The sequence below is a fragment of the Sus scrofa genome, chromosome 9 (assembly GCF_000003025.6).
Source record: "Sus scrofa isolate TJ Tabasco breed Duroc chromosome 9, Sscrofa11.1, whole genome shotgun sequence".
In the NCBI taxonomy this organism is placed as follows: Eukaryota; Metazoa; Chordata; class Mammalia; order Artiodactyla; family Suidae; genus Sus; species Sus scrofa.
Window position 1 is genome coordinate 4,697,578 of NC_010451.4, and position 21,265 is coordinate 4,718,842.

At 40.5% G+C, this 21,265-nt stretch overlaps 2 protein-coding genes across 2 annotated transcripts; one reads left to right on the plus strand and one right to left on the minus strand.

Annotated features, from left to right (window-relative positions):
• LOC100737110 (olfactory receptor 51V1-like) lies at window positions 7,627-8,875 on the minus strand. Its single transcript, XM_021062369.1, has one exon. It carries the CDS (start codon window positions 8,775-8,777, stop codon window positions 7,821-7,823), a length of 957 nt encoding a protein of 318 aa, XP_020918028.1. The 5' UTR covers window positions 8,778-8,875; the 3' UTR covers window positions 7,627-7,820.
• Window positions 13,538-14,777, plus strand: LOC110255368 (olfactory receptor 51V1-like). Its single transcript, XM_021062370.1, is given in 2 exon segments — window positions 13,538-14,243; window positions 14,246-14,777. Coding segments are annotated over 2 exon segments (954 nt in total). The 5' UTR covers window positions 13,538-13,549; the 3' UTR covers window positions 14,506-14,777.

Below are 21,265 nucleotides of genomic sequence, written 5' to 3' on the forward strand. Positions count from 1 at the left end.
GGCTGTGGTGTAGGCTGGCAAGTACAATACTGATTCAACCCCTGGCCTAGGAACTTCCATATGCCCCAGGTGTGGCCCTTAAAAAAAAAAAAGGAAAAAAAAATGACATTTTCAGAAGGTGCTGCTTGTTGAATGTTTATGATTTTAACAGATTATTAGGAAAAAACTATTAAGTGTTACATTTAGAGTAAGCTTGATGTAAATTATTACACTGATTTCTTCTTCACATTTAAATATTTTAATTTCTTTACTCATTTCATGGACTAATACGTTAAATAATACTAAATTATCGTGCTACAGAGGGAGGTTTTTACTTTTTCCATTCTTTAAAGGCAATTATGCCAACAATCAGTGAACAATCTTTTTTTCTTATATGCAAACAATTGCTGTTTTCAACACCATATGTTTTCTTATTAATTTGGATGGAATAAAAATTTCTTCCCTAATTACATTTGGGTTGGCAGCTCTATTCAGTTCATAAAGTAAAGAGGCATAAATTATCAAATGTGTGTTTTAAGCTAGCTTCATTTGCAATGTAGGTCCATTTATATTATGGATATAACTTCCACATTTTCAATATTTTAATTATTTTGCTCATTTTGAAGTTTTTTTAACTCATCATTTTATACACATTTAAATGAATTTTAGTGAGATGTTGGGACAAGGTCCAATGATGGTGTCAACTGGATGCCATACTACCCTTTAAGACTGGAAGTTATTTTTATTTTTAATCGGCTGCACCATTTATGATTTGTTTGGTTTTTGAATTTCCAAAATACAAGTGAGTGCTCCAAAGAAATCTAATTAGCAAAGTCGCGTTTCTCTACGTACAGTTTTTCACCAAGTTCTTCTATTTCTATTTCACACATTTTTGGATGAAGACTGGAATTTCAGAGCTCTTATTTTAGATATTTATATATTTTCTACGAGTTAGCTGGTTTCATATCTATTATGACTTAAGATATTTTAATCTATGTCAAAATAGCATTATCTCTTCGGAATACGCACCGTAAGGTTGGGTCCTGAAAGTAACAGTTCAGAGTCTATCGTACAGAAGAGGGGAAGTGGTTGTGAATTAGAATATTTGGAGAGATTTTTTAAAGGGATGAACTGTGGACCAATTTTGGTTTCAGAAATTCACGGACAGAGTTCTACAAAGTCATCAGGATTTGCTTTACCTGGTAGCATATATGTTAGCATTTTCTTTTCCTAATTTGGTGATGAGATTAAGGAGAATGAAGATGATCTGTTGCTAGAGATGAAAAGAGAGCCGTGTCTGCTCCCTTTGAAGAGTCTCCTGAGTGACACTTTCACCAGGTTTACAGCACAGGCTGGACTTTATTACTTTCTCAAGTGGCTAATCACTGAGCTCACATTGATTCCTAAGTGATACATATTTTCTCCATCAGTAGGAAATGCTTCTACAAAAAAAGTTCTTGGGAGTTCCCATTGTGGTGCAGCGGGAACAGATCTGACGCGTATCCATGAGGATGAGGGTTCTATCCCCAGCCTCACGCAGTGGGTCGGGGATCCAGCATTGGTGTGCGTTGTGGTGCAGGTCACAGACACAGCTCAGACCCCACGATGCTGTGGCTGTGGTGTAGACTGGCAGCTGTAGCTTCAATTCCACCCCTGGCCTGGAAACTTCATGTTCTGCGGGTACAGCCCTAAAAACCAAAAAAAAAAAAAAAAAGTTCTTGCCTTACTTGCAATCAAATCTAGAAAAGATAATGGAAGATGAAATCAAGAAAGTAATACATTTATTCTGAACAGTAAAGGACATCAATTTTATGTAAGACTAGAGTTGAGAGCGTGAAGTTGGTGTCCATTTATAAATACACAAGAGAGTGTAGAAGTTCCTCCGAGAAGCTGGAGACAGAGTTGTCTATCGATAGATTAATGAAAAGAGGAAGGTGGATGCTTTGGATGAAATTTACAAGCAAACTGTGAACCAGTCTGAAAACATCATTGAAGGTTAAGGACCAATTTTGGAGTTCCCATCATGGCTCAGTGGTTAACAAACCTGACTAGTAACCATGAGGTCGCGAGCTCGATCCCTGGCCTCGCTCAGTGGGTTAAGGATCTGACGTTGCCATGAGCTGTGGTGTAGGTCTCAGATGCAGCTCGGATCCCACGTTTCTTGGCTGTGGCATAGGCCAGCGGCTATAGCTCCAATTCGACCTCTAGCCTGGAAACTTCCATATGTCACCGGTGCGGCCCTGAAAAAGACAAAAAAATCAATAAAAATAAAAAAAAGTTAAGGACCAATTCTAAGGACCAGTTTTCACTTCCATATTGATCAAGGCAACCATACCAAGTGGTGAAAAAACTGTGCCTCCATTGATAGATATAGCATCTATGTTTGAATAACATTCTTGGAGATATTTCTTATGAAATAAAATTTTTCTGGATAAGAGTAAATCGTCCTTTTTCCTAGGCAGAAATAATATCCCTATCCCATACATGAAACAAGATACCCATCATCACAAGCCTAATAATAGTAACCCTACTCTCAATAGGAGGCCTGCCTCCACTATCAGGATTTATACCAAAATGAATAATCATTCAAGAAATAACAAAAAATGAAAGCATCATCATGCCAACACTCATAGCAATAACAGCACTGCTAAACCTCTATTTCTACATACGACTAGCCTACTCCTCCTCACTGACTATGTTCCCATCCACCAATAACATAAAAATAAAATGACAATTCGAACACACAAAACAAATAAAACTACTTCCCACAATAATTGTATTATCGACACTAATCCTACCTATAACACCAGCCCTCTCGTCCCTAAACTAGGAATTTAGGTTAACACAGACCAAGAGCCTTCAAAGCTCTAAGTAAGTACAAAGTACTTAACTCCTGAAAACCTAAGGACTGCAGGATTCATCCTACATCAATTGAATGCAAATCAAACACTTTAATTAAGCTAAATCCTCACTAGATTGGTGGGATTACATACCCACGAAACTTTTAGTTAACAGCTAAACACCCTAATCAACTGGCTTCAATCTACTTCTCCCGCCGCAGGAAAAAAAAGGCGGGAGAAGTCCCGGCAGAATTGAAGCTGCTTCTTTGAATTTGCAATTCAACATGACATTCACCACGGAACTGGCAAAAAGAGGGCTTAACCTCTGTCTTTAGATTTACAGTCTAATGCTTACTCAGCCATTTTACCTATGTTCGTAAATCGTTGACTATACTCAACAAACCACAAAGACATCGGCACCCTGTACCACCTGCTGGATCAAAAAAGGTTGTGTTCAGGTTGCGGTCTGTCAGTAGTATAGTAATGCCAGCTGCTAGAACTGGCAGGGATAGTAGAAGTAGTACGGCTGTGATTAGTACTGATCAGACAAACAGGGGTGTTTGGTATTGAGACATTGCGGGAGGTTTTATGTTAATAATTGTGGTAATGAAATTAATAGCCCCTAGGATTGATGATACACCTGCAAGGTGTAGGGAGAAAATTGTTAGATCAACTGAAGCTCCTGCATGGGCTAAGTTTCCAGCTAAAGGTGGGTATACGGTTCATCCAGTACCCGCCCCGGCTTCTACTATTGAGGATGCCAGTAGTAATAGGAAGGATGGTGGAAGTAGTCAGAAACTTATGTTGTTTATACGTGGAAAGGCCATATCGGGAGCTCCGATTATTAGCGGTACGAGTCAGTTACCAAAACCCCCAATCATAATGGGTATTACTATAAAGAAGATTATTACAAAGGCATGAGCTGTAACAATTACATTATAGATTTGATCATCGCCAAGTAGGGTTCCGGGCTGACCTAGTTCAGCGCGAATTAGTAGGCTCAAGGCAGTGCCCACTATTCCTGCTCAGGCACCAAATAGTAGGTACAGGGTGCCGATGTCTTTGTGGTTTGTTGAGTATAGTCAACGATTTACGAACATAGGTAAAATGGCTGAGTAAGCATTAGACTGTAAATCTAAAGACAGAGGTTAAGCCCTCTTTTTGCCAGTTCCGTGGTGAATGTCATGTTGAATTGCAAATTCAAAGAAGCAGCTTCAATTCTGCCGGGACTTCTCCCGCCTTTTTTTTCCTGCGGCGGATCGAGTTGTTCTGCCAATAGAAATAACAATCCGAATATTAGTGTCCTCTGAAGACGTACTACACTCATGAGCTGTCCCATCCCTCGGTTTAAAAACAGATGCTATCCCAGGACGACTAAACCAAACAACTCTAATATCCACACGACCTGGCCTTTATTACGGACAGTGCTCAGAAATCTGTGGATCAAACCACAGCTTCATGCCCATTGTACTTGAACTTGTCCCATTAAAGTACTTCGAAAAATGGTCAACATCAATATTAACAGGTTCATTGAGAAGCTAGTCAGCACTAACCTTTTAAGTTAGAGATCGGGAGCCTAAATCTCCCCTCAATGGTATGCCACAACTAGATACATCTACATGATTCATTACAATTACATCAATAATTATAACATTATTTATTTTATTCCAACTAAAAATCTCAAACTACTCATACCCAGCAAGCCCAGAATCAACCGAACTCAAAACTCAAAAACATAGCACCCCTTGAGAAATAAAATGAACGAAAATCTATTTGCCTCTTTTATTGCCCCTTTCGTCTGTTCGTTTTGTCCACTACATCTTATTTAACTTATTTCCCTCGTGGATCCACAGAGGGAGCCGTTTTCCCGTTTTGTCAGAGCTTCATCACACACTGAAGATGTGACGTAAGCTCTTGTCGAGAAGCCGCCCATGAGGCTTGCACTTTGCCTCCTCCTTTGCCGGAGGCACAGGGGTTTCCGTCCATCACCATGGACCACACGGACCACTGTGGTCTCGCGCCTCAGGGAAGCTCATCGCACACCCGTATTTCTCTCACAAGGTCCATCACAGCCTGTGTCCCCAGGCAGCCCTGCGGCCCTGTGCTGGGGGGCTGTTTTAAACAGGAAAATCACCACCAGAGAAACTGAGAAAAACATAGAACCAAATAGACTGCCAAAAGGGTGCTCACAAGAGCTGAGTCAAGAAAGCAGAGTGTCACCTTGCTGACCGGGCTGAGGACACACACATTGGGCCACCCAAATGTTTTGCTGTTCTGTCCACCAATGATGATGAAAACCCTGAGGACTGGTTCGGGTTTCAGATAAATTTTAAGAAGCAGGTGACATCACAAACACTGAATCTCTAAATATAAGGACCATATATATAAAAATATATATGCATATACAAATACAAATGTATATGTGTAGATACATATTCACACACAATGCATTAATGACTAATGTCTAATTATAAGTTATCAATGTATTTTAACTTATTAAAATAAAGAATGAATGTATAAAGAGAGCATTTTGACCCTGACAGTTCATGAATCACTTTTATTCAAACTTCTCCTTTTTCACTATTAATTTACTTGGGCTCATTTCAGTGTACTATGTCTTGCAATCAGTTTTTAGAGTGAAGAAATTGAGGGGAAAATTTATAATATAACATTTTATATAAATTAAAATACTATAAAACTTATTTTCTCAGAATTACTTATGGAGAAAAAAACTCAACTTACACAAAATGTAAAGCTCCCCAAACCCATTTTACTGCTGGATAAAACGGGGACAATATTATTGTCCTTGGCTAACTCAGATAGTTATTCTTCCTTAAAAATCTGACTTAGGATACGCATAAAAACATTTCGTTTAAACATGAATGTACATAATAGGAGAGAGGTCGTTTACATAACCATCATTCATTAATATCATCATTGAAGGTGAAGCTTCCTCCCCACCCTTATTGCTGAAATCATACATATTCTCCCCTATAACTAGAGGAAGCTAAGTAACAATGCTTTGCAAATAGGCTCTTTAGGAAATGGGTTACCAGGAGAGGGACAGGACCAATGGGAAAGGCAGGGATTCTGACATGAAGAAGTACCATCACAGGGAGCTCAAAAGAAAGGAAACCGTAAGAGGAAAGGAATCTGACGAGCACAGAGCCCTGTAAGCAGACTGAGCCACAGGGACGTGTGGGGCCATGATGAGTGGGGACGCTTCCGAAAGGCCAGAGTCACAAATTCAAGAGTCTTTTAATTAAAAGGAAAAACCAATCATATTTCTTACCGCATAGTAAAGCATTAAAAGACAACCCGAAAGCTAACAAAGCGACGATTCATTTCCAAATTGAACAAGCCTATGTCCTCTAGAACATTGTCCTCAGAACTTTATATGCTGGAAGGTGAACACGTGACAGTTCGTTTCCTCCAATCTACGCAGCTTAACTGCAGTAAGGCTCTGCTGATAACTTTGCTGCCTCAGTCACGGCTGGAACACAGCCAGGATTAAGTGGGATATTTAAAGAAAGAAAAAAACATATTTTTTAACCTTAATATTTCTTAATTTGTTGGGAAATTAAAAAAGTAAAGAAAGAACCATGTACACCTGCATTTGATGACTGATTGTACCTAGGAAGAGGATGAGCTGTAGAAATAAAGCATTTGTTCAAAAGACTCCCAAAACCACAATTCTACCATGGACTTGGAGAAGAGACTTGTGGCTGCCCGACGGGAGAGGGAGGGAGTGGGAGGGATCGGGAGCTTGGGGTTATCAGATACAACTTAGAATAGATTGACGAGGAGATCCTGCTGAGCAGCCTTGAGAACTATGTGTAGATACTCATGTTGCAACAGAACAAAGGGTGGGGGGAAATGGATACATGTAAGGATAACCTGATCCCCTTGCGGTGCAGGGGGAAGGAATAAATAAATAAATAGAAAACAAAACAGAACAAAACAACCACAATTCTATCCCCTGTTCAGCTACTAATGTTTTACTTAGTACCTCCCTGCCTCACCATCCTCTTCTAAAAACGAAGGGGTTGGTTAATCAAACTGTCTTGATATTAAAGTCAATTGATATTAAACCAAGATTGATAATCAAGCCTATTAAAGTCAGTGAGCATCCCACACTATCCTCAATTCACTCCAAAGGACCGACGTATGTCTTTGGGAAGACTGGGTGGAGGCATGTAGAGATGTGAAAGCTGATGAGCTGCCACTGTTCCCCAGATCTCTGCATTAAGCCATGCGGTCTAATCTGCCAATATCGGACATTCTATGAGATGAGCAGGTCGAACTCTCCAGACACTTTTGTTTAGTTATAAGTAAGAGTTACAAGCAGAAATATGAATGAGCTCTACACAGACAACCTGTGACACATGAAAATAGTATGTAAAAGCTGCTTGCTTCATACAGAGTAAACACATATAAGTTAGATGCAAAAATGAAATATGGCTCTGAACTAGAATTCAAAAATCTTACATGCTGGGAGTTCCCATTGTGGCTCAGCAGTAATGAACCCGACTAGTATCTATGAGGATCTGGGTTCAATTCCTGGCCTTGCTCAGTGGGTGGCATTGTCGTGAACTGTGGTGTAGGTCACAGACGTGGCTTGGATCCTGAGTTGCTGTGGTTGTGGTATAAGCTGGCAGATGTAGCTCAGATTCGACCCCTAGCCTGGGAGCTTCCATAGGCCACAGATTTGGCCCTGAAAAGCAAAAAAAACAAAAAAAGCATAAATGGTATTAAAAATTTCTAAATTTGTAAAGTCCTCATTGACACACTATGGAATATAATTCACTTTTTATTTAATTTTAAAATTGGGAAACAAAATCAATAACACTCCCTCTGCCTATTTCTCTAATTTACTATGTACGTTAGAAAATTCACAATCACTCTGCCTTTACGCTGTCGAGCATTACACGTAAATGTACTATTACTACAAATCACGAGTTACTTCCTTCGCAAGTACTACCTTCCCTCCCGTAAAACTCATCAACCTCGAGTGCTCAGGCTTGTTTTAGGGAACCACCTCCGAATCCTGCCACGGATCTGCTGGGTCTTCACGCTGTAGATGATGGGGTTCATCAGGGGTGGGACGATGATGTAGACGTTGCCCATGAGGACGTGGACCACGGGCGAGAGGTGCTGCCCAAAGCGGTGCACCATGGTCAGACCAATGACGGGGATGTAGAAAACCAGGACGGCGCAGAGGTGGGAGACACAGGTCTGCAAGGACTTGAGCCGCTCCTCCCGGGAGGCGATGGCCAGGACAGAGTGCAGGATCCTGATGTAGGAGACGAGAATGAGCACGGAATCCAGAAGCAGGGTGCAGATCACCAGGGCCAAGGCATAGACGCTGTTGAAGCGGATGTCCGAGCAGGCCAGCCGGAGGAGGTCCTGGTGCAGGCAGAACGAGTGGGAGAGGACGTGGGAACGACAGTAGCGGAAAAACTTTAGGCGGATTATGGGAGCCACGATGAACATGAAACTCCTAACTAAAATTCCAAGCCCAATGTTGATGATCCTGGCGTTGGTTAATATGGATGCATACCTCAGAGGGTTGCAGATGGCAGTAAAGCGATCAAAGGCCATGGCGAGAAGGACTCCCGACTCTGTGAGGGATAGACCGTGGATAAAGTAAGTTTGGGCAATGCAGGCATCCAGGCTGACCTCCCGGCTGAGCCCCCACAGGACGCCCAGCACCGTGTGCACGGTGGACAGCCCCATGCACAGGTCCGTGACGGCCAGCATGGCCAGGAAGTAGAACATGGGCTGGTGCAGGGTGGGCTCCGTCCGGATCACATGCAGCACCAGGCAGTTCCCGGAGAGCACCACGGCGTAGATGCAGGAGAAGGGGATGGAGAGCCAGGGGTAGTGCTGCTCCAGGCCGGGGAAGCCCGCAAGGAGAAAGGTGGAGGCGTTGGTGTCACGAGCAGCAAAAGCTGGCATGGATAATTTGTGAGGTTTTCTCTATGCTTCAGGAATTATGCCCATTTGGCAGATGATTTTTATATAGCTTATTTTCTCATTCAGAATCAATTCGCGCAAAAGTGGGTCTTCGTGTAACACACACGTCTCTCGATTAGAGGGTCACCATTCTGGTCGTTCCCATCCATCATCCAGATATTTGGCCATGTATGCAAATCTGTTCCTTTTCTACCTGGAAACAAACGTTGAAGGAGGACAAAGGAGAAAGTGATCTCAATAATGTTGTCTTTTCTCAAGCAGTTAGAACGTCTGCTAGGATTCGATTCCCAATGAGCATGTTGATCCTTCAGCATCACTGTGCAGGGCAGTTACCTTTAACCTCAGAGGACCTTTTCACGCACCCGGTGATTCCATCTCTCTTCTCTTTGCTTGTCTGCTCCCAGGAAAGAGGACTGTATCTTTTTAAAATCCTTCCCCCAAGACAGAGCTGGAGGGCTGTGGTGTGTGACATTCAGAAAGAGGCTAATGGATATAAATGGACCCTGTGTCCCCAGGGATATTCAATAACATGAAATGATGAAAGCAACTATTACCTGACTGTAGTCCAGAATTATCCAAGGACTGTGAATATGTTTCATTTAGCAAAGACTTGGTCTGTTTAGTGTCTTGGACTCTTCCAGTGCTCTTCTAGGCATTTAAAAAATATTCTAACTGGGTCACCATGCTGTACAGTAGAAAAAAAAATTGTACTGGGGAAATAACAATAAAAAAACTAAAGAAATATATTCAGTAATCTAAGCCTCCCATCAACCTCAAGGACTGGGTGCTATCATGAGCCATGCTTCCCCCTCCCCAACAATGATAACTGAGTTCCAAAAGGCTGAGTAACTTGCCAAAGTCATACAGTGATTCAGTGGTGAAGATGCGAAGGCAGGCAGTCTGAGCCCAGAGCACATACTCTGAGCTCCCAGGCTCTGTCTTCATTGCATCTTCTCTGGGAATCCGTCAGCTCACATTTTATCCTCCTCACTTAGGAGCTGAAGGAAACCTTCCTTTGATTTTTTTTCCAGTAAACATGTGGGAGTAATGTTCTCCCCTGCACCTCAGACTTGTACAGTAGGCGTAACAGTTGTGAATGATGGAATGTGGCCTAAGAACCACTGTAGACTAAAGATGCTATAAACAGGTCAAGTATTCCCTTTCTACAAAGCATTATTGCTTGATTTTAGTATGTCTGTTCTGCCTACCAGAACTGCTATTTTTCTAGCCATTGAGGAGATTGAAGTAATCGTTTTTCTGCTTGTTTTTGTCTAAACTGATGTTGCCCTCAAGAGAGACCCACGTCGTCAAAGGCACTAGATATAATCTTGTTGAAAAACTTGCCCTTGTATATAAACAGCTCAAATCCGATTGTAATCCCCTATTTCCTTTATTCTGTACTGATTAAAACACTAAATAAATGTTAGTGATTTTGCAACTATACGATGTTATCACTTTTATTGTTATCAGAAGGTCGTACCATTTTTACAAAATATCAGATCTAAATTGTGCTGTCCACAAAATTAGAACTTCAGCTAGACAGTGCTCTTTTCAGAGTATAATAGGGATAAAAATAGTAATAATCAGAAAAATAACATTTATTCTTGATTAAATTATAAAGTCCACTCTCTACTGTTGGCATGCTCTAACATTTGATATTTAATAAACACTACCCCCATGTTTAAGGACCAGCATAGGTTGTAAGTGGTATAAATCAACCCAAGTATGAATTAATTTTAGGTAGGACTAAGTCGCAGAGACAGATAGCAGTCCGTTTTTGCAATTAGTAATATTTCCAATAAGAGCAAAACACAGCGCTTGGATTTATTTTTACTTGTGAAGAAAATTTCTAAGCATTTAAAAAAAAAATAGCTAATTTCATGATGAAGCCTATGAAGGCTCATATCTATCCCAGTCTTACAGATTTATTACAGTATTACCCGAAGCCCAGAGAGGTTAAGCAGCCTGCCCAGGGCAAACAGGCAGGAGGTGGATGACTTGGGTCAGACGGAATGTTGAGCAGACGTTCAGGCATCATTCCCTTTCAACGACCCCCCCTTTCCCAACTTTCCCAGCCTACTCCCCCTTCCAACTTCTTTCACGTTTTTCACACAGTAGATGAGGTATCAAATTATTTGTCACTGAAGGGTAAGAGCATATAAATAATATATATTTTATGTTCACATATCCGTCTGCATATAAGTAACTGAAAATTTGATTCCACTTCCTATTCGGTATTCAAAATCATTCACTCTTTCTGTAAAAGCCACGATCCCTATATTCTTAACTTAATGTCTTCCTACATATCCTTCCTGTATCAGAAAGAGAAAAATATTTAGTAAAATATTCTGAAGCCTTAACGATAACAAAGGAGATGATATTTTGTAGTTATAAGAGCTGATATTATTTGGTATTTTTAAATATATGGGATAAGAGAAAATGAAGATAAAAATTTCATTTGAGATTTAAATGTATGCTAAGGCCATTTTTGCTAAACTAAATATATTGAACTGCAGAATTATAAATAAAATATGATTAATTTATAGTTATTGAGAAAACATACTATTTTAGAGGAGCATTTATGAGACAGGTGGTTCCTAAGTGTGAAGTTTGAGATTCGCATCAACCTGTAAGTGAATTACTGCTCTTACTGTTTTATAGAATGAATTGAAACTCCAAAAGGGTGACTGGTGTTAAATGAGAATTTGGCAGCTCAGATCTCTAATTCATACTTAGTTCTGTCTAGAGTAAGGTACACATGCTTTCCTTTGCACCCTGTAGATTACCTGCTAAATAACTTAAGTTTTTTATCTGTGAATTCATTCTCAGTGGAAAAACATGGGCTAAAAAATAAAGGCAGAGAATAATCCCAAACATTCATCTTCACGTTTACTTCATTTTGTTTGATTTTATTTTTGATCCAGACTATCCTTTAAAAAGCAATTTCTTATGGAGTTCCCGTTGTGGTGCAGCAGAAATGAAGCTGACTGGGAACCATGAGGTTGCGGGTTTGATCTCTGGCCTCGCTCCGTGGGTTGGGGATCTGGCGTTGCCGTGAACCGTGGTTAGTGGCTGTGGTGCAGGCCGGCAGGTACAGCTCCGATTAGACCCTAGCCTGGGAACCTCCATGTGCCGTGGGTGTGCTCCTAAAAAGAGAAAAGACAAAAAAAGGGGGGGGGGGATGTCAGAGAATCTGTGAACTTGCCACATCTGGCCTCCATACCCTCCTGTCCAAATCTGGTAGATAGTCTTCTCAATAGAGTAATTTAACAAGGAATCAAACCGATAAGCGGAATCTGAGAAATATAGTTTCTGGGGTTTTTTTTTTTTTGGTTTTGTTTTTTGTTTTTTGTCTCCCCTGCAGTGAGGAGGAGTTAGACAATAGTAATGCAGAATTAAAAAAAATAAAAATTCAAGAGTGTAAATATAGCAAATGCAGTAGGTTGCAGGGTACAAAACCAACACACAGAAAAACAGTGACGCTTTTATACACTAATAAAAGGTGTAATCCTCAAAGAACTCTAGCAATTAAATGGAATAACGTAACTGCTTTAATTCTGAGTATAATTAAAGAGTGGTCAGACTCCGAGCCCAGAGTAAATGTTAAAATTATGTTCAGCAGTGTCGTCATCATGGAAATCGAGGCTCTGATTTCAGTCAGCCCCTCTAAGGAGCATCAGTCTTATCCCAAATTATATGATTTATATACATGTTTTATATGTGTCTGCACATGACCTCTTTCAGTACTTAAGCCATGGGTTCAAGGACGAGAAGGACAGCTTGTAGCTGAAATGAAGGGAAATAAAATGAAATCTTACATTAGTAGAAAGAATTTGCTAAAATATGTCTGCTTCCCCTCACATAAAATGTAAAGACAAATCATGGAGGAAGCGAACAATGAGAGGTTTCTAGGTCTCTCTGTTCAAAGCTCATTTTAAGATCCATCAGGGTGAAGGAATTATTTCTATAATTTGCACTTGTAAGTATATTTAAACCTTGCAAAGCCTGCTGTGCACACCCTGCCCATGGGTTTTCTCTCACTCCCAGGGGTGAAGGGGAATAGCACGATATGTAGCATCCCTTGCTCTCACAATTTTCTGGGATCCAGGATTTATTCCAGCAGCTCTGATACTTCTTGCACCTGCATAAATCTGGCTTCTCCGAGACTCTCAAAGCCCTTGTGACAGACGGGCAAGGAGTGAGACTGATTTTCAAGATTGGCAAGAGCATCTCTGCTGTGAGTGATAGTTGTTCTTGATTAAGTCCCTGAAACACGGGGGTCAGAATGGACCAGGTGACCGATAAATGCCTCCTCTAAATGACTTTGTGGCTTATGTAACAGGCAATGGCTAATCCTACACCCCAACAGCAGCGGGTTTATATGCGAACAACCCCAATGCGCTTTCCTTTTCTATTTTGTACGCTTAAACATGACTGTGCCCCCAGAAGCCAAGACACTTTGTCTTTGCTGTTGGACGTATTGAGAGAAAAGTGATGATTTGTAAATGTGGATTCTGATCCTTCTGATGGGTGGATTCTTATAAAAAGCAGGTTTCGTATGTAGGCATCAATTAATTTAGTCTGTTTCAGAGAATATTGAGCTTCTAAAAAAATACAGGTATTGGTCTTATATCTAGTGAGCCGTTATGCTAATCCAATTTTTATTGTCGCTGTTACTTCAGACTTGACACTGAGGCAGGGAAGACACACATGGATCCTGATCAGTGCTAACGTGCGTTTTTCCTTCTAAATCAATGTCTGTTGGACCTGATTCCAAACTCAGTAACTCCACCTTTCTCCTTGCGGGCTTCCCCGGCCTGGAGCAGCACTACCCCTGGCTCTCCATCCCCTTCTCCTGCATCTACGCCGTGGTGCTCTCCGGGAACTGCCTGGTGCTGCATGTGATCCGGACGGAGCCCACCCTGCACCAGCCCATGTTCTACTTCCTGGCCATGCTGGCCGTCACGGACCTGTGCATGGGGCTGTCCACCGTGCACACGGTGCTGGGCGTCCTGTGGGGGCTCAGCCGGGAAGTCAGCCTGGATGCCTGCATTGCCCAGTCGTATTTCATCCATGGTCTGTCCTTCGTGGAGTCCTCTGTTCTTCTCGCCATGGCCTTTGATCGCTTTACTGCCATCTGCAACCCTCTGAGGTATGCATCCATATTAACCAACGCCAGGATCATCAACATTGGGCTTGGAATTTTAGTTAGGAGTTTCATGTTCATCGTGGCTCCCATAATCCGCCTAAAGTTTTTCCGCTACTGTCGTTCCCACGTCCTCTCCCACTCGTTCTGCCTGCACCAGGACCTCCTCCGGCTGGCCTGCTCGGACATCCGCTTCAACAGCGTCTATGCCTTGGCCCTGGTGATCTGCACCCTGCTTCTGGATTCCGTGCTCATTCTCGTCTCCTACATCAGGATCCTGCACTCTGTCCTGGCCATCGCCTCCCGGAGGAGCGGCTCAAGTCCTTGCAGACCTGTGTCTCCCACCTCTGCGCCGTCCTGGTTTTCTACATCCCCGTCATTGGTCTGACCATGGTGCACCGCTTTGGGCAGCACCTCTCGCCCGTGGTCCACGTCCTCATGGGCAACGTCTACATCATCGTCCCACCCCTGATGAACCCCATCATCTACAGCGTGAAGACCCAGCAGATCCGTGGCAGGATTCGGAGGTGGTTCCCTAAAACAAGCCTGAGCACTCGAGGTTGATGAGTTTTACGGGAGGGAAGGTAGTACTTGCGAAAGAAGTAACTCGTGATTTGTAGTAATAGTACATTTACGTGTAATGCTCGACAGCGTAAAGGCAGAGTGATTGTGAATTTTCTAACGTACATAGTAAATTAGAGAAATAGGCAGAGGGAGTGTTATTGATTTTGTTTCCCAATTTTAAAATTAAATAAAAAGTGAATTATATTCCATAGTGTGTCAATGAGGACTTTACAAATTTAGAAATTTTTAATACCATTTATGCTTTTTTTGTTTTTTTTGCTTTTCAGGGCCAAATCTGTGGCCTATGGAAGCTCCCAGGCTAGGGGTCGAATCTGAGCTACATCTGCCAGCTTATACCACAACCACAGCAACTCAGGATCCAAGCCACGTCTGTGACCTACACCACAGTTCACGACAATGCCACCCACTGAGCAAGGCCAGGAATTGAACCCAGATCCTCATAGATACTAGTCGGGTTCATTACTGCTGAGCCACAATGGGAACTCCCAGCATGTAAGATTTTTGAATTCTAGTTCAGAGCCATATTTCATTTTTGCATCTAACTTATATGTGTTTACTCTGTATGAAGCAAGCAGCTTTTACATACTATTTTCATGTGTCACAGGTTGTCTGTGTAGAGCTCATTCATATTTCTGCTTGTAACTCTTACTTATAACTAAACAAAAGTGTCTGGAGAGTTCGACCTGCTCATCTCATAGAATGTCCGATATTGGCAGATTAGACCGCATGGCTTAATGCAGAGATCTGGGGAACAGTGGCAGCTCATCAGCTTTCACATCTCTACATGCCTCCACCCAGTCTTCCCAAAGACATACGTCGGTCCTTTGGAGTGAATTGAGAATAGTGTGGGATGCTCACTGACTTTAATAGGCTTGATTATCAATCTTGGTTTAATATCAATTGACTTTAATATCAAGACAGTTTGATTAACCAACCCCTTCGTTTTTAGAAGAGGATGGTGAGGCAGGGAGGTACTAAGTAAAACATTAGTAGCTGAACAGGGGATAGAATTGTGGTTGTTTTGTTCTGTTTTGTTTTCTATTTATTTATTTATTCCTTCCCCCTGCACCGCAAGGGGATCAGGTTATCCTTACATGTATCCATTTCCCCCACCCTTTGTTCTGTTGCAACATGAGTATCTACACATAGTTCTCAAGGCTGCTCAGCAGGATCTCCTCGTCAATCTATTCTAAGTTGTATCTGATAACCCCAAGCTCCCGATCCCTCCCACTCCCTCCCTCTCCCGTCGGGCAGCCACAAGTCTCTTCTCCAAGTCCATGGTAGAATTGTGGTTTTGGGAGTCTTTTGAACAAATGCTTTATTTCTACAGCTCATCCTCTTCCTAGGTACAATCAGTCATCAAATGCAGGTGTACATGGTTCTTTCTTTACTTTTTTAATTTCCCAACAAATTAAGAAATATTAAGGTTAAAAAATATGTTTTTTTCTTTCTTTAAATATCCCACTTAATCCTGGCTGTGTTCCAGCCGTGACTGAGGCAGCAAAGTTATCAGCAGAGCCTTACTGCAGTTAAGCTGCGTAGATTGGAGGAAACGAACTGTCACGTGTTCACCTTCCAGCATATAAAGTTCTGAGGACAATGTTCTAGAGGACATAGGCTTGTTCAATTTGGAAATGAATCGTCGCTTTGTTAGCTTTCGGGTTGTCTTTTAATGCTTTACTATGCGGTAAGAAATATGATTGGTTTTTCCTTTTAATTAAAAGACTCTTGAATTTGTGACTCTGGCCTTTCGGAAGCGTCCCCACTCATCATGGCCCCACACGTCCCTGTGGCTCAGTCTGCTTACAGGGCTCTGTGCTCGTCAGATTCCTTTCCTCTTACGGTTTCCTTTCTTTTGAGCTCCCTGTGATGGTACTTCTTCATGTCAGAATCCCTGCCTTTCCCATTGGTCCTGTCCCTCTCCTGGTAACCCATTTCCTAAAGAGCCTATTTGCAAAGCATTGTTACTTAGCTTCCTCTAGTTATAGGGGAGAATATGTATGATTTCAGCAATAAGGGTGGGGAGGAAGCTTCACCTTCAATGATGATATTAATGAATGATGGTTATGTAAACGACCTCTCTCCTATTATGTACATTCATGTTTAAACGAAATGTTTTTATGCGTATCCTAAGTCAGATTTTTAAGGAAGAATAACTATCTGAGTTAGCCAAGGACAATAATATTGTCCCCGTTTTATCCAGCAGTAAAATGGGTTTGGGGAGCTTTACATTTTGTGTAAGTTGAGTTTTTTTCTCCATAAGTAATTCTGAGAAAATAAGTTTTATAGTATTTTAATTTATATAAAATGTTATATTATAAATTTTCCCCTCAATTTCTTCACTCTAAAAACTGATTGCAAGACATAGTACACTGAAATGAGCCCAAGTAAATTAATAGTGAAAAAGGAGAAGTTTGAATAAAAGTGATTCATGAACTGTCAGGGTCAAAATGCTCTCTTTATACATTCATTCTTTATTTTAATAAGTTAAAATACATTGATAACTTATAATTAGACATTAGTCATTAATGCATTGTGTGTGAATATGTATCTACACATATACATTTGTATTTGTATATGCATATATATTTTTATATATATGGTCCTTATATTTAGAGATTCAGTGTTTGTGATGTCACCTGCTTCTTAAAATTTATCTGAAACCCGAACCAGTCCTCAGGGTTTTCATCATCATTGGTGGACAGAACAGCAAAACATTTGGGTGGCCCAATGTGTGTGTCCTCAGCCCGGTCAGCAAGGTGACACTCTGCTTTCTTGACTCAGCTCTTGTGAGCACCCTTTTGGCAGTCTATTTGGTTCTATGTTTTTCTCAGTTTCTCTGGTGGTGATTTTCCTGTTTAAAACAGCCCCCCAGCACAGGGCCGCAGGGCTGCCTGGGGACACAGGCTGCGATGGACCTTGTGAGAGAAATATGGGTGTGCGATGAGCTTCCCTGAGGCGCGAGACCACAGTGGTCTGTGTGGTCCGTGTGGTCCATGGTGATGGACGGAAACCCCTGTGCCTCCGGCAAAGGAGGAGGCAAAGTGCAAGCCTCATGGGCGGCTTCTCGGACAAGAGCTTACGTCACATCTTCAGTGTGTGATGAAGCTCTGACAAAACGGGAAAACGGCTCCCTCTGTGGATCCACGAGTGAAATTAGTTAAATAAGATGTAGTGGACAAAACGAACAGACGAAAGGTGTGATGGACACTCTTGTTGGGATGAAATCCAAAGAAATTTAGACACAGTACCCAGGGTCAGAGAAATGCTCAGCTCTTCTCAGCTAGTATTTTATTATAATGAAATACTGCCTACGATTCCTTACTTGTCAGAAATAGATATGAAGAGCCTTTGATACATATGAAAATGTGTCTTTAAACAGAAACACACACACACACACACACACAAATATTATCTTAATTTGGTTGATAAAAATGTGACCAGAAGCCCAAAGGAACTTATTGCTATATTTCTCCAAAGCAGAATGGCTCAGAATTTACTAATACAGTGTTTGCAGTGACTTCACACAATGTAATTACAGAAAATAACGAGGATAGACTGTGTGTGTATGTGTGTGAGAGAGAGAGAGATTCTATTTCTATCAATATATACAGGAAAAATGCTTACCCACCTATGAAAATACACACATTTATAGCATAATCAATATGTTTGAAAAAAGGTTTATTTAGGGCAAAAATTAACTGAATTAACTGACTATTGTAGTGCTTCTACAATATTCAATGTTTGGGAATTTTTAAAATGAAAGAAATCCAAAATTTGTGATTTACGGAGTTGTCTCTTTTATATATCGGTAGATGAAAAACTGCAGAGGAATAATAGTCATGATATGATCTCATTTTTATTAAAAATAAGTCTGCATGCATTCAGATAGAAAAAAGCCTGAATATCACACTCATTAGCTCTATTGAGAGAACAAGGAAAGAAAACAGAAGAAGGATTTACATTTTTTTGCATTTTATACAATAAAAGGTATTAAGTTAAATAGATATTTATTCAAAGAATAACATTCTATGGATTTTTCATGAAATCGGGTATAATTTTACCTTGCGGATAGGTTTTTCATATGCATAGGTATCACAAACAATCTCATATATATTAAAGACCATATATAATGTTGAGATTTGCAAAGTTTTCCAAGCGTAATTTTAAAAACGTGTTAAAAGGGGAAAATAAGGTAAATAAAAATATTTTGCATATAAAATCCTAAGTGTAATTTAGTCCAGAGGAACATGAAAGGGTACCTAGAGGCAAAAATTTACCCAACAAACAAGCAAATCCATTTATTACCAAAGAAGTTAAAATGCATGAAACCCAGTCTGAAGCCATGAGAGGTCTGGAGGAGGATTTTGGAGACCAGAGAGAGCCGATGGTGTGAATCCACACTTGCTGAGAGTCTCGGATCAGTCCTGGGCATGGAGCAGGAGGCCAAGAAGGACAATTTTTCCTACAAAAAGCCAGTTCGGAGGTTCAGAAAAACAGAGAATTTGGAATGCATTCAGGGCAGGAAAGAAAAAGAGAGGGCAGCATAAGGATCTGACTCCAGGTGGGAAAGGAAGAGAGACAAAATGCTGATAGCGTGCTAGAGCTCACGGGAAACGTTTGCTCACCTCTGAACCTGCATAGCATGGAAGGCCAAAGAAGCAGAGAGCCTCTGAAAAATAAAGAGATTTTTTTTTTTTTTACAAGTAGTGGTGGACAGAAAGGGATTATAATCTAGGGTGAGGATTGCACTCCTCGGTCACATTCGAGAGCCGTGGCGAGCAAAGCCAGGGCTGCACTGGCCCATACAATAGAAAAGAAGCTCCAACCCAGGCAGATCCTTGCTTAGATTAAGCTGGTAAATCTATACGGGGCTTGTCAGAGAGCAAGAGCATATCACTGGAGGAAAATACAACTTCATAATTTAGTGTGTGTAATGTCTGACACCCAGTGAGAGATTTCTAAGAAATAGGAATGTAAGTTTTAAAGCAAAGAGAAAGAAAAACTAATAAAAACAGATCCGCAATTGTTATTTATTGTAACTATCAGTCAGGGCATTCAAGTAATGATGTTTAATATGTCCAAGGAAATAGACAAATAGATAAATAAATCAGTAAATACAATGAGAGGACTGGAAATTTCACCATAATACATTAAAATTAAAGGAGAGAGAGTGGAAAAAAAATCAGAGGGATATTATAAAACTACAAACTATAAAAGCTAAAGATAATAAATAGGAAAAGACAATTACAGAAGAGAGGAATTAGTACATTAGAAGAGTTATAGGAAATAACAAGACTAAGGATACAGAGGCAAGAGATGTTCCTGGAGAAAGAGAAACCCTTCACGATAATACAAAGATCAATCAAGCAGGAAGATGCGTTAGCTTTAAATATTTCTGTACGTAATAATAAGGAGTATCTAACTACTCATAGCTTAAAAGTACACCCATCAAAAAGACACTCATCGCATTCCTAGTGGGAACTTTTAATACACTTCGATCGAAAGCTAAAAACACAAGCAAAGGACTCTAAGATGATAAGTGATAAAATCACGTAAAATTAACAACTTGACTATGTACACATAGATATATAGACACGGAAATAGAAACAGGCAACAGTAACACTGCATTCAGCATGGGTAAGTCAACCAAAGTGACAACAGACTGGGTCATGAAAAAAGTTTACATTGAATTTGGTGGGATATTGGACCATCTGAAAAGCAGCGCATAATGTTTGGACTCAAGCACAACAGGAGTGATAATGATTTTCATGATGAAAACATTAGTGATGATGAAGACAATGAAAATGATCACGTGACAATCGAGTCCTTACTAGTTACCAAGCGGCACGAGAAGTCCATTGCATGCAGATACCCACTGCTTTACACTATTGAAACCACTGTCTTTAATTCCCAGAGAAACATGTGCTATTCTTTTATATTTATAGGTTAGGCAGCTTAATTTATGACAATAAATTGTTTTCCAATTCACATAGTTAGGAAGTGGCAAAATGAAGTTTCGAGCTGAGCTCATTTGACTCTGAACTCATGCATATCACCACTTCCTCATTGATTTTTTTTCTGACAAAATTCAATCTGCTTTTTGTATTAAATATTCTCGGTAGACATTTGATTACATGCAGTCATTAATGATGGGCTTGCAAAATGTAGTTTCTCCATGAAATTTTATCATTAGCATTTGAGCATCTTAATGCAGAACAAAGTAATTTTTATTTTATATTAAAAAAAAGAAAAGAAGGAAAAAAGAAAAAGAAAGAGTCTTTGGGAAACCAATATAGTGAGAATCTCAACTTCCATTATTTCTGTCCAGGTCTAACTCCATCCTTAGTAGGTCAAAAGGTGATTGCTTGTTGACTTAGGAAAATAATTGAACAAACTTTTGAATACTATTCCCTGCAGTAAGTCTACAACATGCCTCCACATTTGTAACATTCATGCAAACCTCAAATACCAAAGCTTTATTCACATTGCTCTTTAAACAAATGAAGAAATTAAATGAGCATTTAAGAACAACGGAAAGGAAGCCTAGTATTGTGTGGCCCAGTCTTAAATTTGTCTGTGCAAGTACATTTTACATCATGAGAATCACAAACTTAATACCATGAATTACTTAATGAGAACAGCCTTCAAGAAGAAGATATTTATATCTGTAATTAACGAGAAGGAGCTATTCAAGGGATAGATTTTGGTGGCACAAAGTAATCACTAAGGAAGATTT